Genomic DNA, 15,789 nt, shown 5'->3' with positions numbered 1-15,789 from the left:
GATCAATAAATTTTTATGATTTGTTTTTTTTTTCAATGATCAAAAACAATGATTGGGTGTTCGAGAGTTTCCCCTTTTTGAGTTTTTTTTTGGCTCCCACTCCTTCAAGTGATTTTTAAAATCCGCAGAAAATATCTTTTCTCCCACCTTTAAATTTAAGTCAAGCCGAGAGCCTCTCAGGTTATAAAATTAGCCAAAGAAATGTAAAGAAATCTTTGAAAAACTTTTGAATAAAAAATATTAATTTTTGCATCAAAATTCTTCTAATTAACTCCTTCTTGAAAAAGGAAACTTCCCCCAGCTCCCAAAAAAATAAAGGTTCAGTTTTTCCAAATCTTGGCCTTATTTCTAAAAATTTCAATAATTTGGCTACAAAGCCATTTTTTGCTAAAATTGTCAAAATTTCGTTTTCTGCCAAAAATAACAAAAGAAAATCGGCTTATGTCAAAATTGCCAAAAAGTGTTGTTTTATGCCAAAAATTGCCAAAAATTGTCGCCAAGTTGCTTGTTTTGTAAAAAATTCCAAAAATTGTCCTAAAAGCTCGCTTTATTGCCAAAAGTTGCCAAAAAGCTTTGGGTTTTTTCGTCAGCATCAAAAAAAGTTATTTTTTCACCTAAATTGTCAAAACGTCTCACTTTTCAACCAAAATTGTCAAAAAAAAAACTTTTTTCCTGCTTTTTGCTAAAGTTGTCTCAAAAGTCTCTATCAAGTTTCATTGTTAGATTTTAATCGGAATTTTCATTTTTTCGTAACTTTTTTCACATTTTTTATTGAAGTATTCTTGTTTTTTTGTGATATCTTGTGCGTTAAAACGTTTTGTTTTTGTCATAACTTTTTTGGTTCGTTATTGGTTAATTCTTAGTTGAACTTTTTTGGTTGCTAAAGTAATTTTTTTTAGAAAAAAATAAATTTCATGTATTGTTTTTAAAATATTTTTTCAGCCTTAATGGTCTTTATTGTTTTTTGGGAGTGGGGGGGGGGCTCTGAAAGATTTGTTTTTGAATATGAAATTATTTATTAGACCAATTCATACTCAGAAATTAAAAATCAAGAATTTAATTTAATTTCATTGTTTGATTTTTTTCAAATTTTGAGCATTGTTTACAGGGAGACTGAGATTTTCTTCTTGAAAAAAAAGTTACTCAGAAAAATTCTGACTCTAAAATTGATAATTTTAAACGTAATTTTTTAAAATTCATCTCATGTTTGGAGGCTTTTGACTTAACTTTTTTTGACCCAGGTGTTAATCATAAAAATAGAGAACTATTATTTTAGACACCCTATATCAAATTATTCATTAAGTAATAAAACAGACAGTGAGATTTATTAAGTAAATATAAATTTTCTCCCTTTGTTTTTGCCGCAGGAACAGCAGTGCCGGAAAAATACATGTACGTGCAGGTGAACCCTCAAAACATGGCCAACTTCAAAGCAGCCGAAAAACCCAAACCGATAATCACGAAAACCAACAAAAACAACATTATACCAAAGGATAAACCTACCAAAGTGCTAAAAATCAAGAACAACAAACCGGTGATCACGCAGAAATTCGTCACACCCGCGCAGCCACCTCTTGCCCCTTCTGTATTCCCAAACCAGCCTACTCTGGCTCCTCAAACTTACCAAATTGAGAAACCTGTAACACCAGCAGTGAAAAACGGCTACGTAGCATCCGCCATCAATGGTCGAAATTTTCGATTAAATAATGCAAATGCCATTTCGACGAACCAGAATCACCACGTGCCCGTCAGCGTTACGATGCCCATGCCCAATGCTGCCATATCACCTCGTAAATACACCCAGCAGCCAGTACCTGTAGCTCAAGTGGTTCCAAGACAGAATCCGATGTTGGCTCAAAAGAAGGTAGCCGTTCAAGAAACAGCTACGAATACAAATTCGCCTAAATTGCTCAGTCCGAAGGTGGATAGTCCGAATTTTGCTGGAAAGTGTGTGATTTCTTCGCCAAAAGTGATCAATCCGAAGGTCGACAAGTGCATAAATACGGATAACGAGCCTGGTATTTGTAAGCCCCTACCAGTAGCTGCAAATCGAGTTTCTACAGCTTGTGCTGGTACGAATACAGTCTCATTATCGCCTAGCCAAAGAACCATACAGATTAGTTACACTATCGATGATAAAAGCCAACAAACCACCGATGTAGACGGAAATACTACGGCAGCTAAATCATGGCAGTTGAATATACCTGTGGAAGAGCCTGCTGTTCGACAGAGTGTTCCGAAAATTGAACCGCAGCCTAATCTGATACCCAAAGTTACTCCCAAACCAGCTACCGTTCCTGTTCCTCAGATTAATAATAAGGTATCCCAACATAGTATGCCTCGGTTGGATTTCTTCTCCGATGCTGCCATCACCAAAAAGATCACTTTGCCGAACCATACAAAGACAAAGATTGAAATAAAAAGCGAATCCGAGCAATTATTCGACGAATTGTTACGTCAGCATATGCTCAGCATGGAAAACATCCCCACTCCCAATGTCGACGACGTCAAACCTAAATCCGAATCGAATCAAGCGTCGTCTCCGGCCATCAGTCCAGTACCTCAACCACAACCTAACCCACCCAAACCAAAACCGATAAGCAAACCGTTACCAAGAATTAGATACAAACCTCAATTGAACATCGAAGCTGCAAAAACACCGTCTAGTCCTGCCCTTCAGCCAGAAGATCCATCTTCGCTGAAATTAATAAACGGTAAAAAGAAAGTCATCCTAGAGAAAGAGAATCTCAACAAATTGCAACATCTCGTCAACGAAACGTCAACTGAGGGCAACAAGAATTGGAAAACTGCGTCGATTTCATTCGAGGTGAACGCCGAAGATGGATTCACCTATAAAACGAACGACCTGAAAGATTTATGGAATAAGATCATCGAATCGGTTCAGAAAAGCAGAGCCAAGTATAAATTACCCTTGTTGCCGAAGAACGCAATGGTGAACGCGGATTCGATCTACGGGTTGTTGGGATTCGAAAACAACGCTTCCAAGTATTTGCTGGAACAGCTGCCGGATGCGTGGAAATGCATATTCTACAAACCAGTTTTCCATAAGTCGCCGTTGCAGAATTGTACTAAATCGTCTCCGATGAAGAACGAGTCCGGATGTGCCAGAACGGAGCCTTTCAATAGTTCGCATAAGTACGATATGTTCGGATGGCTGGCCTCCAGACACAGGAAACCTCCCAAGTTCATGATGATCTCTGATGCGGATATCGTTAATGGAAATAGGTGAGTGATGCAGTGAAATATTTCTTTAATTTATGTGAAATGGTGAAGGAAAAAATATGAAATTGTAAAAATACCAGAAAATTGCCCTAAATTCTCCAAACTTCCACTGGAAGTTACATTACTACTATGAAGGGTGTGTAAAAACTAAGGTTCTCTATTTTTTTCTTGATGATGAAGCGAGATAAAGTAAAAAACTAATAATAGTATTTTTGGAAACTAAATTCTTTCAGCTACTTTTTGACATAATTATTTGAGCAATTTAATACATTTTATCACAGCTTGGTGTAAGTTTTTTCAAGATACATCCTTCCAAGTTTTTGGTATTGGTATTTCATATTTACATGGATTTTATTTTGGTTTTTGATATTTGGCATTGGTATTTTTTTCAATCATAAAAATGTGTTTTTCAAAAATAGAAGCTTACTTAATTTGTTTAAAACACTAAAAAAAAAACTTAGAATTATTACTGGCAAAAAAAATGATAATTTTTCCAATGAACTATTTTAGAACATTTAGGTAATAATATTTGTAATAAAGCAGGGCTTTTCAGTGATTGTTTGAAATAAAAATGAAAATTTTTTCAATATATGCCAATAGGTATAGCAACATTTTGAAAATTTTGGCAAAAAAGTGAGACTTGAGCAATTTTTGACATTTTTCTTTTTGGTAAAAAAAGGAAAAAATTTTCAGTAATTTAGTAAGAAAAACTCCAAATCCCAGCTGAATTTGTTCAAAAATGTAAAATCCAAACTGCAAGAGCCAATGCCAAAAAGAAAAAATTCTGATATGAAAATAATTCAAGGTCGTTGTTGTCATGGTTCCTTGTCCTTTACAGGACATTAGAAATCGCAGTTTTGTGGTATCCTAACAGGGTGAGGCGAATGCCTATGCTACTGCGATTATTCTGGGGAATCAACGTTGTTTTGAGCTTTCACGTAGTAGTTTCCCGTTGCTTTCTACACTATCTACAAAGTAGCTCATACATCACTAGCCAGGTTTTTACAACCCTGAGTTCCGTAATCACCACTACCTATAGTTGCTCAACCAGTTACAGCTTTTTGATACCGGCAACAGATTGCGTGCATTTACCTAAGTACAAATTTTAAAATAATTTTGGTATTGGTTTTTGGTATTTGTACCAATTTTGAAAATTTAATTGGCATTTTGTATATCTATTTTTCTTTTGTCAACTTATTGGTACAGCCAATTCTTCTTCTTGGTGCGATTTCACCCCTAAGGGGTATTGTGACTATGATGCACCAGCCACCCCATCTGTGACACGATACACCAGCACACTCCAACTGTCTCTGTTTAGGACGCTCCTGACGCATGATGGGAAGCTGTGTCCAATGGCCTTCCAGATGATGTCTAATGTCTATCCATCTCTTAGGAGAGCTTCCACACCCTATTGTTCCCTCTACGTTTCCTTAAATCACTTAAATGAATAGGGACTCCATAGCATCTGCCCTTGTGACATGCCCAAAGTATTTCAGGATTCCGCTGAGTACCACTGCAGGCAACCTTTTCTGGACACTGACTTCCCCTCAGGATGGACACATTAGTCCTTTTCTCCATCCATGGGATCCAAAGCATTCTCCTCTAGCACCACATCTCAAGCGCATCAATTTTTCTTATGTCTCTCTTGCGTACAGTCCAGGTTTCTGACCTTTAGTAGAGAAAAACTGAGAAAAGCAGAACATTTACAAACCTTATCATCAGAGTCTTACTCACTGCTGGATCTAACCATATCTTATTTGGGGGAGACAAGGCGCTACGTGTGATTTGCGCTCTGTGTCTTATCTCAGCTTCACTCCCTCCTTTGTTATAAACAATGGGTCCCATGTATACAAATTGGTTCACCACTTCAACTCCCTCAATTTCCTAGATTTCAGGTGAGTTGTTCTCAGGCTGATTCACAATCATGATCTTCATCTTCGCCTTATTTATCAGCAAGCCATATTTTGCCCTAACCACTTCCAGACATTTCAGAAAACTGGAACTGGATGAAATTTTGAGGATATTTGAGTTTTGAGTTGCTCGTACTGTAACACTGTAATTTTTTCAAGTCCTTATGTTGAAGTGATTGTGTGCAGTTGCTTCTCAAACATTGAGTGAGGATATGAAGCGTACCAGTCTCAAAATACCTTACATGATACGATTATTTAACGTCTACTGGAAAAAATTTGGTTCAAATTCACAAGGAAATGTGTCAAGTGCATTGACCAAGTGTTTGTGAGTGTGCCAGGGTTGTTGCGGATCACGGATCACGAATCATTGAGAAATTTGTGATCCGGATCACGGATCAAAGATCTTCCCGGAAATTGTGATCCGGATCACGAATCACGAATCACTCCAGAAAAAAGTGATCCGGATCAAATTTCGCGGATCGTTTTTCGGATCATTTCAAGGAAATTGTACTAGGTACCAAATTGGTTTTTTTAAATTGAAGATTGAACAAAAACGTAAAAAAACGAAATAGTCTCCATTTTATTTTCAAAAAATTTGCAATAACACATTATACAGGGGTGGGAAAAAGTCAGCCTTAGCTTGAAAATTTGCAGAAATTGAAAAATGAAATTTTTACATTTCAAAAATTTTTAGTTTTTTGTCAATAAATCAAAAACTAAGCATCCTAGAGAAAAACTAATAGATCATGTCGATTGGAAATTTAATTCTCTACAATTTTGGTCATGTGTAATTTTTTCGTAGGACGCTTCCTTTCGCCTCCAGATTGACTTTTATAAAACACAGTGTGCAAATTTTTCAAAAAATAATTTTCAAAAAGTTTTACTTGCGGTTTTTTGTAAAAAAATCAAAAACTAGACATCCTAGCGAAAAACCAATGACATTACGTCGATTTTACCTACATCAATATCCAACAAATTGAGTTCAACTCCATTAATTTTTAATAAAATCGAATTTTCAAAGCAAAAACATGCAGCAATGCAGCATAACTGGTGAAAAAAAAAGATCCGTGAAAAAATGATCTGCGGAAAATTTTGAATCGGATCATAGATCACGAATCCTTGTGGAATAATGATCCGGATCACGGATCACGATTCCTACTGCAGAAAATGATCCGGATCACGGATACAGATCACTCAAATGTGATCCGGATCACGTAATGATCCGGATCACAACAACCCTGGAGTGTGCAAATAGTGCATTGATGAAGGAAATCTTGGGAAGAATTTGCCAAAATGAATGTATGCCTCAGAAAATTCGCAATTTGACGTGAAAAGGTTGCCTCAACAACAGTCTGTCATCATTTGACAACATTCAAAGCATGAGTGATGCGCCCCGAGGAATATTTCCACCATCAGCGCATCATTTGGACACTTGCAATGTTTGGTTCATGTTTTCAATACATTTCCTTGTGAATTTGAACCAAATTTTTTCCAGTAGACGTTAAATAATTGTATCATGTAAGGTATTTTGAGCAGGGCTGTATACCGATATAAAATACCAAAATACCAATACCAGCAAATTTTGAAAAAATCTACAAATACCATTTTACCAATACCAATTAGCAGACAGACAAAATACCAATTTACAAAATACCGAATTTTCAATAGTACGTATCATTTCCGTACCTATTTTGAATTTTCATATTGAAAAACTTGTAATACATATAACTCCAAAATCAAGGTGTTTAAAAATGAAAAAAATTGTAAGTCACAAAAAAATTTGAAAAATTTTGAAGTTTTTGATTTCTTTATTATTTTGTATTGAATTTTCATTCTTAACTTCCTCAAGTATTGAACCTAGGTAGGCAATATGGTCAATTTTGGCTTAAAAACACTTTTCAATTTGCTACTATATTGGTACAATACCAATACCAATATACTGGATACAGAAAAAAAAAAATCCACAAAATACCGAAATACCAATACCAAAATAACATCTGTATTGGAAAATACTGAAGTACCATTACCATCTTGGGTACTGTATGCTAAATACCAAAATACCAGATACCAATAATACTGTTTATGTTTATCAGTATACAACCCTAATTTTGAGACCGATACGCTTCAAATCCTCACTCAATGTTTGAGAAGCAACTGCACCCAATCACTTCTACGTAAGGTGCACCGGGGGAAGTTGGAATTCGGGGTAAGTTAGAAAACTTGCTCTAGCGCCTAGAGGTTTATGTGCCACTAAAGGTGACTTGAGGGTACTACCCCTACTTCATCACAGCATAAAAATTTTCGCGATTCAGTTTCATTTTAGATGTCTTTGGTTCAATTGTATTTTGTTGTTGTTTTGAACTTATTTTGAATTTGGTCTAAAATACAGACTTTCTATTTCTTAATTTTTCGCATATAGCGGACGAACCGTGCGTCCTAGTGAAAATCTGATGAGAGTGATCTCAAAGAGAATTAAATTTTCTACAATTTTGTTTCTGTGCAATTTTTCTAGGACGCTCGGTTTGTGATCTACGCCTCTGCAAAGTTTAGCCCGTTCTGACTTCCCCCAATTGGGGTAAGTCAGGACCGTTTATATTTTATTCCAGTGAGCGAAAGCTACTGTGTCAATCGCGCTCAAATTTTTACCATAGGTTAAGAACCCTTATGGGAACCTACATAATAAATTTGATCCATATTGGTTCATTAGAAGGGGAGTAACAGCTGGTCAAAGTTGAAATTGCGAAAAATCATTCTGACTTGCCCCGGTGCACCTTACATAGGGACTTGAAAAAATTACAGTGTTACAGTACCAGCAACTCAAAACTCGAATATCCTCAAAATTTCATCCAGTAGTTCCGGAGAAAAAAAAATAGGGAAACTTACTTTTGAGATGCCCCTCGTAGATTGAACAGAAGCAGGATAGAATACAGCCATGTTGTACTCTTCTCTCTCTGGGTGGAATTTCTCCAACATATCCAACCAAGAAAGTTGGTTAATCTACCTAAAAAAGTTAGATAATGTCTTTTTATCCGACCAATGCTGATTTTTTTATCAAATTGATGTCATTTTTGACTTGAGAGGGATGTTAGTGCTTTTCATGAATTTCTGTTACCTTTTTATTGAAAAGTTATCAATTTCAAGTCATTTTCCACAATTTAAATGTTTTTTGCATCATTTAAGTAAACGTATTTTGACCATAATTATTTTTTTAATGTAGGTATTTTTGGCTAATTTTAGTACATTATCATTATCATTATTGATTTTTAGTCATTTTCAGTGATTTACTGATTTATAATGCTTTTTGAGTGATTTTCCATCATTCGACACTTTTGTAATACATACATTTTCCTTCAATTTTACCAAAAATGTCACGTTTTTGGAAAGGAGGCGTCCCGCTAAGGCCATTTTTTGGGCTTGGACAGTGTTATAGACTCGATCACTCTAAGAATGTTGTAATAAATGTCCCAAACACCAGTCCGTGGTTTAGTTAACGCAAAATGACCATTTTTTGGGCTCCAGGGGTTCCCAAAGTTGCGAATAAAAAGAAATTTTAGGAACCACTGTGTATTTTCATAAACTTTTTTAGCGTAAAATATTTGTTTGAACCCAGTAAGCGTCATGCGAGGTGATTTTTCTGTTTTAGACCCTAGGGGCAAAAATATGAGGGGGGTTAAATTTTGGAATCATCATTTTGAATCTACCCCTTTGAACCCCGCTGAAAAGCTTTATAAAGTTTATTATTAGGTATCTGAAAGACGAAGAGCCCCCTCTCCTCTCGCCTAAATTAAAAGTCGACTTCTTGCAACTTGATCAAATAAAGCAGGAATTATACTTTCAACTCTGGAAGCCCAGCAAGATATGAGCAAGATTCAACAGTTTGTGCTTGGGAATTAATTGGCTGGCAAATTCTTCGTGGAGTCGTTGTTATTGTTATTATTGACGTTTCCTGATTTTGATACGATATGTGAAAAATAATTTCGTTTCGTGCATCGATGTTGGCAATTTCATCAATTTTTGATTCTACTAATTGTTTTTAAACATATTTTGTCAGTGTTATTTTGATCTAAATAAGTTGAAACTTGATTGAGATTCTCGTAATGGGTAACTCTGGTGGAAAAATCGTTCTGAATGAGCCGAACAAAGCTCATTACTCGGGAGACATGGTGACTGGTAAATTGGTCTTGACAGAGAGGCCGACAAACGATCTAAAAGGCAGGTACTCGAGATTTAACTATTTTCAATTCGAGTCAGTCGTGAAATAATTCTTTTTTCAAAATACCTATCTTGTCTACACACTTGAATTTGATTTTCATACAGATATTATTCTAACGTTTGAAGGAGAGGCTGAAAGGAAACAAGTTATTATTAGCGTACCCGGCCACAGAAAAGATTTCCCTGTAACATCATCCAAGTCCTTGATCGATAACTTGGGTAAAACAGTTAACCTTTTGATTTTTTTTTTCTTTTCAAACAGTTGATAGGTATGTACCTCTATCAGATGAGTTACTTTTTCACCAGATATGCTTTCTCTTTTAAAGAGAGGAGATGTAGGTGAGATTCCATTTTCAATACAAGTACCCTCAGATGCGCCTTCGACTTTTCACGGTACTTATGGTGGAGTGACACATTACTTGAAAGCCAAATTAGTGTATCCGTTTTTTCCAACTGGGACTAAATATGTAAAATCTGACGAAGTTATTGTGATCCGGCCGTTGAACCTGGCCTTGTTTCCAGAGTTGAAAGTAGTTCTGTTTTAATTTAATCTTGTTGCGAAATGTCGACTTAGGTTAGGTATTTTTTCACGAATTTGTGAATTTTTCAGTTACCTATTACGAAAGAAACGAGCAAGAGATTTTGTTGCTTGTGTTGTACCAGCGGACCTCTCTTTTCTGCCGCGCGATTACCTAAAACTGCTTTTACGAAAGGGGAATCCATACCGATTTTTTTGGAAATTAAGAATACCAGCGATGTTAACATTCGACAAGTTGTCATCGAACTCAGAGAGGTTAAAAGAAGACCTTACGGGCCAACATTTGAGAAATTCTCATTTCCTACACGCAGTTCGGTTAATTTCGTGATGTTTAATTGATTAGGAAATAGTTTGGGATGACTGTGGAGTAAAACTTGGTGGTGCCTTCGACAGAGAAAAATCTGTTCTTGAATCAGTACGTCTTCCCGGAGTTGGAGTGGGGAGTTCTGGCACGTGGAATAAAGTTATTGAGATTCCTTCCAAGTCATTCCCTTACTTTGGAGATGAATGTTTGATTCAAATCCGTTATGAAGTGCTCGTTTGTATGAGTTTATTCGTCACGTGAGAATTATTTTTCCCTGTCTTATGATGGTAATTTTTTTTTTTAGATTGTGGCCATAGCGTCGGGGATGCATTCATCTTTGAAATTACGTATTCCTATCAAAATCAGCGATGTCGTTCTGGACGCGTGAAATGAAACCGCGTATTTGGCTGGTGAAATATGGCGAAAATATGATCATTGTTGTTGGGAAAGTTTTGAAAAATGGCGTGTGGAATTTTTAATTGGTGTGATTCGAGATGGTTCGAGATTCGCCGAAGTAACGCTAACGTGTTTTGGATAAATGTAGTTGACATTCGACGTTTCGAATAATTCCAGAAATTGATTTCGATATTATTGAGTAAAATATCAACGATATTTTGTCGAAATAGTGTAAAATAATGGTATTTTGAGGCAATTAAAATAATCGAATGACAGGACTCTTTATTTTTTCATGTTATGAACTTTACATATTTTTGGTTTGTCTCATTTTTCGCGATATTGTAGTACATAGCTTTAGAATTTACATACCTATACCTCAATAATTTTTCGTCATCATTGATTCATCATCTCACAAGAAGGTTATTCGAGATGTACCTATGTTCGCTTCAGATTTGAACGGGATCGCAATTTTTGAAAAAAGACAGTCTGGAACATCCCCTCCCCCCACCCTAGTCAAAATTTCAGCCAGCCAAATTGTTATCTCGATTTTTGCGAATCTTTGAAAATTCAAAAAACCAACCATCGAATCCTCTGAACGGAATTTCCATGTTTCAGCTTATTCTGAAGTCGCCAGCGCGATTTTCTATTTCATTCGAATTTTAAAATTCCTCCTGAATGCGTAGAAATCAAATTAGGGCGGCTGAAACTCGGGTCGTGGCTCATTATCAACCTGTTTGGAAGGAGTTATCCATATTTTAATGATTAGTCAATTTCCAAGCGGACACCTTAAGTGCATTGTTTTTCCTAGAGTTTGATCTGCTCAATGAAATCAGGTCAAAACACAACTAAGTAAGCTAGACAGACCGACGATAAAAATGTACCTACGTCGTATTCGTTATTAGCCACTCAAAATAGTGGCCACCCAGAGCCAAAGTTGCAACTCGCGCCCGCATTCCCAAAACATCCCTTTGTTGTGAGATTCCCTTTAGTCGACCGATGTGTGAAAAATCTTCTGCTATGGTAGATGAAATGTCCTTAGAAGCGTCAAAAACAAACATTTTGATACATCATACGAAAATTTCCGAAATTTTGAGTTTCACCCCCTTCCCTCAGGGTTTAATATTGTATTGTTTTGAAAAATGGTGCCGACAGTAAATTAGGGAGCCTAAAAAAGCTATATTTTGAAACCTTTCTCGAAAATTTCCAAAATTTTTAGTTTTACCTCCCCCCCCTCACTCTTCCACAGGGATCAATATTGCAAATTTTTGAAAAATGATTCCAAAATTGAATTCGGGAGTCCAAAAAATCTACATTTAAAATTTCTGATACCTTTCTCAAAAATTTCCAACATTTTTAGTTTTACCTCCCCCCCTCCCCTCTCTTCCCACAGGGATCAATATTGCAAATTTTTGAAAAATGATTCCAAAAATGAATTCGGGAGTCCAAAAAATCTACATATAAAATTTCTGATACCTTTCTCGAAAATTTCCAACATTTTTAGTTTTACCCCCCCCCCCCCCTTACACTCTCTTTCCACAGGGATCAATATTGCAAATTTTTGAAAAATGATTCCAAAAATGAATTCGGGAGTCCAAAAAATCTACATATAACCTTTCTCGAAAATTTCCAAAATTTTGAGTCGAGCCTCCCTCCCCAGGGGTCAATATTGCAAATTTTTGAAAAATGATGTCAAAATTGAATTTGGGAGCGCAAAAAACTTATATTTTGATACCTCACACGAAAATTTCCAAAATTGTGAGTTTTGCCCTTCCTTGGGAGGTGTGGCGGGGGGGGGGGGTTGGAATCTGCAGTCGAAATTTTGTGAAATTAGCATCTTCGAAAAAACCCCGAACACCACTTTTCAGATTTTTGGCGCACTAGAAATTCTGAGGAACCACTTAGTCGGGGGGCGCATAAGGATCACTTGCACCCCTGTCGATCCTTCAGGACAACAATTTTCTTGAAGGGGGAGTCCTAAGGAACATTTCTAGCCCTTGTCCTGAAAAAAAAAGTGGCCCTACTTACAAAATGGCGGCCATTTTGATTGACAGGTCAGCCGAAATCGCAGATTTTGCGTTACAACATAGGACTTTCACGGAATTTTTTAAACCGTACAAAGGTAGATCGAAAGAGCAGGCAAAAATTCATCACCTGTCTAAGGTCCACTATTACAACAGCCGATTAAATTTGAATGGTCCGTCAACGCTCGGTTGCGCATAAATTTTGATCAAAATTTATGCGCAACCGAGCGTTGACGGACTGTTCAACTTTAATCGACTGTTGTAATAGTGGAGCTTAATTTCAAGTGCTAAAGTGCCTTTTTCGATTTTTGGTGAATTTTCAAAAATCAAATGTTGGCCAAAATGTGAGAAAAAAATCAAAATTTTACCAAATTGACCTAGAAATCTGAAATTTGAGATATGTCCTATTTTCGACCTGCCAAATCGATTGGAAACTGTTTCAAACCGTTTTGAGCAGTTCTGGAGCCTCCAGCAGATTTTTGAAACTCGAAATTCTCTCAAAATTTCATCAAATGGAGTTGGAAAGTCGAAAGAAATTCATTCTGCAAACTAATTCAATACGCTATGAAGTCGACTGCAGGTGATTTTCAAGTCGTTTTGGAGCCTCCAGCGATTGTTTGAAAATTACTGGAGCGTCCAGTAGATTTTTGAAACTTGAAATTTCCCCAAAATTTCATAAAATAGGGTTAGCAAGTCGAAATTTACTCTGCAAACTAATTTCAATACTATAATATGAAGTCGACTGCATGGTGGTTTCAAGTGGTTTTGAAACTTCCAGCTACTTTTTCAAAATTTCAATTCTCCTAAAAACGCGATGAAACTTTTCAAAAAGTCACTGGTGGCTCCAAAATTACTTCAACTCCCCTGAAGTCGTCTTCAGAAGGTGTTAAAATTGAAGTGCAGAGTTAATTTCAGCTTGCTAACCTTATTTTGATGAAATTTTAAGTTTCAAAAATCTACTGGACGCTCCAGTAATTTTCAAAAAATTGCTGGAGGCTCCAAAACGACTTGAAAATTACCTGCAGTCGACTTCATAGCGTATTAAAATTAGTTTGTAAAATGAATTTCGGCTTTCCAACTCCATGTGATGAAATTTTGTGAGAATTTCGAGTTTCAAAAATCTGCTGGAGTCTCCAGTAATTTTCAAAAAATCGCTGGAGGCTCCAAAACGACTTGAAAATCACCTGCAGTCGACTTCATAGCGTATTGAAATTAGTTTGCAGAGTAAATTTCGGCTTGCTAACCACATTTGATGAAATTTTGGGGAAATTTCAAGTTTCAAAAATCTACTGGACGCTCCAGTGATTTTCAAAAAATTGCTGGAGGCTCCAAAACGACTTGAAAATCACCTGCAGTCGACTTCATAGCGTATTGAAATTAGTTTGCAGAATGAATTTCGGCTTTCCAACTCCATTTGATGAAATTTTGAGAGAATTTCGAGTTTCAAAAATCTGCTGGAGGCTCCAGAACTGCTCAAAACGGTTTGAAACAGTTTCCAATCGATTTGGCAGGTCGAAAATAGGACATATCTCATATTTCAGATTTCTAGGTCAATTTGGTAAAATTTTGATTTTTTTCTCACATTTTGGCCAACATTTGATTTTTGAAAATTCACCAAAAATCGAAAAAGGCACTTTAGCACTTGAAATTTAGACAGGTGATGAATTTTTGCCTGCTCTTTCGATCTACCTTTGTACGGTTTAAAAAATTCCGTGAAAGTCCTATGTTGGAACGCAAAACCTGCGATTTCGGCTGACCTGTCAATCAAAATGGCCGCCATTTTGTAGGTAGGGCCACTTTTTTTTTTTAGGACAAGGGCTAGAAATGTTCCTTAGGACTTCCCCTTTAAGAAAAAAGTTGTCCCGAAGAATCGGCAGGGGGGTGCATATGATCCTTATGCGGGCCCCCCCACTATTTGTCCGCCATTCTCCCCCCATGTGATGAAAAATTCTGAAAAAATTCAGGGAGGTACCCCCATGTACCCTCTAGGCTCTAACTATATTCGTTTACAGAATAAATTTATCTTAATTACGCGCAGATACAGAATTTTCCCCCTGAAAAACGCGTTTTTTGGCCCCCCCTGGCTGAGGGGGATGGGGTGGGGAGCGGGCTATGGGCCCAAAATTATTTTTTGGAGGTACTAAACATACCCTGTGAGTTTCATCAAAATCCGAGGTTAAGGGCATTCTCTTATCATTGCGTAAAAGTTGTGTTTTGGAAATTAAGTGGCTGGCAAATTGTTGGCGGAGTCGTTGTTTTAGGAAATTGTTTTTATGATAAGGAATAGAGATATCACTACGATATTGCATTTCTCAATCCTATGATTGGTACTTGAGCTATTTGATTCGTTTTTTATTCATTTTGTTTTTTAAAACCTGACTTTCCAGTGTATACCAGATTGAGCTTCGCGGGCTCGCGTTTCCAGATTTTGATAACGATATGTGAAAAATAATTTCGTTTCGTGCATCGATGTTGGCAATTTCATCAAGTTTTGATTCTTCTCATTGTTTTTATACACATTTTGCCAATGTTATTCTGATCTAAATAGGTTGAAACTTGATTGAGATTCTCGTAATGGGTAATTCTGGTGGAAAAATCGTTCTGAATGAGCCGAGAAAAGTACATTACTCTGGAGACATGGTGAATGGTAAATTTGTCTTGACAGAGACGCCGGCAAACAATTTAAAAGGCAGGTACTCGAGATTTAACTATTTTCAATTCGAGTCATTCGGGAAATAATTCATTTTTCAAAATACCTATCTTTTCTTCACGCTTGAATTTGATTTTCATACAGATATTATACTAACGTTTAGAGGAAGGGCTGTTAGGATAGGCGTTCCTGCAGGCGTTCTTAGCACACGCGACCACAGAAAAGATTTCCCTGTAACATCATCCAAGTCCTTGATCGATAACTTGGGTAAAACAGTTAACCTTTTGAATTTTTTTTTCTTTTCAAACAGTTGATAGGTATATACCTCTATCTGATGAGTTACTTTTTCACCAGGTATGCTTTCTCTTTTAAAGAGAGGAAATATAGGTGAGATTCCATTTTCAATAAAAGTACCCTCAGATGCGCCTTCTACTTTTTACGGTGCTTATGGTGGAGTGACACATTACTTGAAAGCCAAATTAGTGTATCCGTTTCCATCTCGGACTAAATATGTA

The 15,789-nt window shown here is 36.6% G+C and overlaps 1 protein-coding gene across 2 annotated transcripts in view; it reads left to right on the top strand.

Moving 5' to 3' along the window:
* Positions 1-15,789, top strand: part of LOC135846560 (histone-lysine N-methyltransferase trithorax-like) — a 40,508-nt gene that overhangs the window by 17,884 nt on the left and 6,835 nt on the right. The window contains exons 15-16 of one of the 2 annotated variants that reach the window (XM_065365730.1): positions 1,368-3,246; positions 10,512-10,878. In XM_065365730.1, the coding sequence (XP_065221802.1) occupies positions 1,368-3,246; positions 10,512-10,524 (1,892 nt within the window). In that variant the 3' untranslated portion in view covers positions 10,525-10,878. Of the gene's footprint in view, positions 1-1,367; positions 3,247-10,511; positions 10,879-15,789 lie in introns of those variants that run through there. The other variant, XM_065365729.1, reaches the window with a different exon arrangement.

This window comes from Planococcus citri, chromosome 5 (assembly GCF_950023065.1).
Source record: "Planococcus citri chromosome 5, ihPlaCitr1.1, whole genome shotgun sequence".
In the NCBI taxonomy this organism is placed as follows: domain Eukaryota; kingdom Metazoa; phylum Arthropoda; class Insecta; order Hemiptera; family Pseudococcidae; genus Planococcus; species Planococcus citri.
Note: the sequence above shows the minus strand (reverse complement) of the source record. Positions and strands in the feature narration are given on the sequence as shown.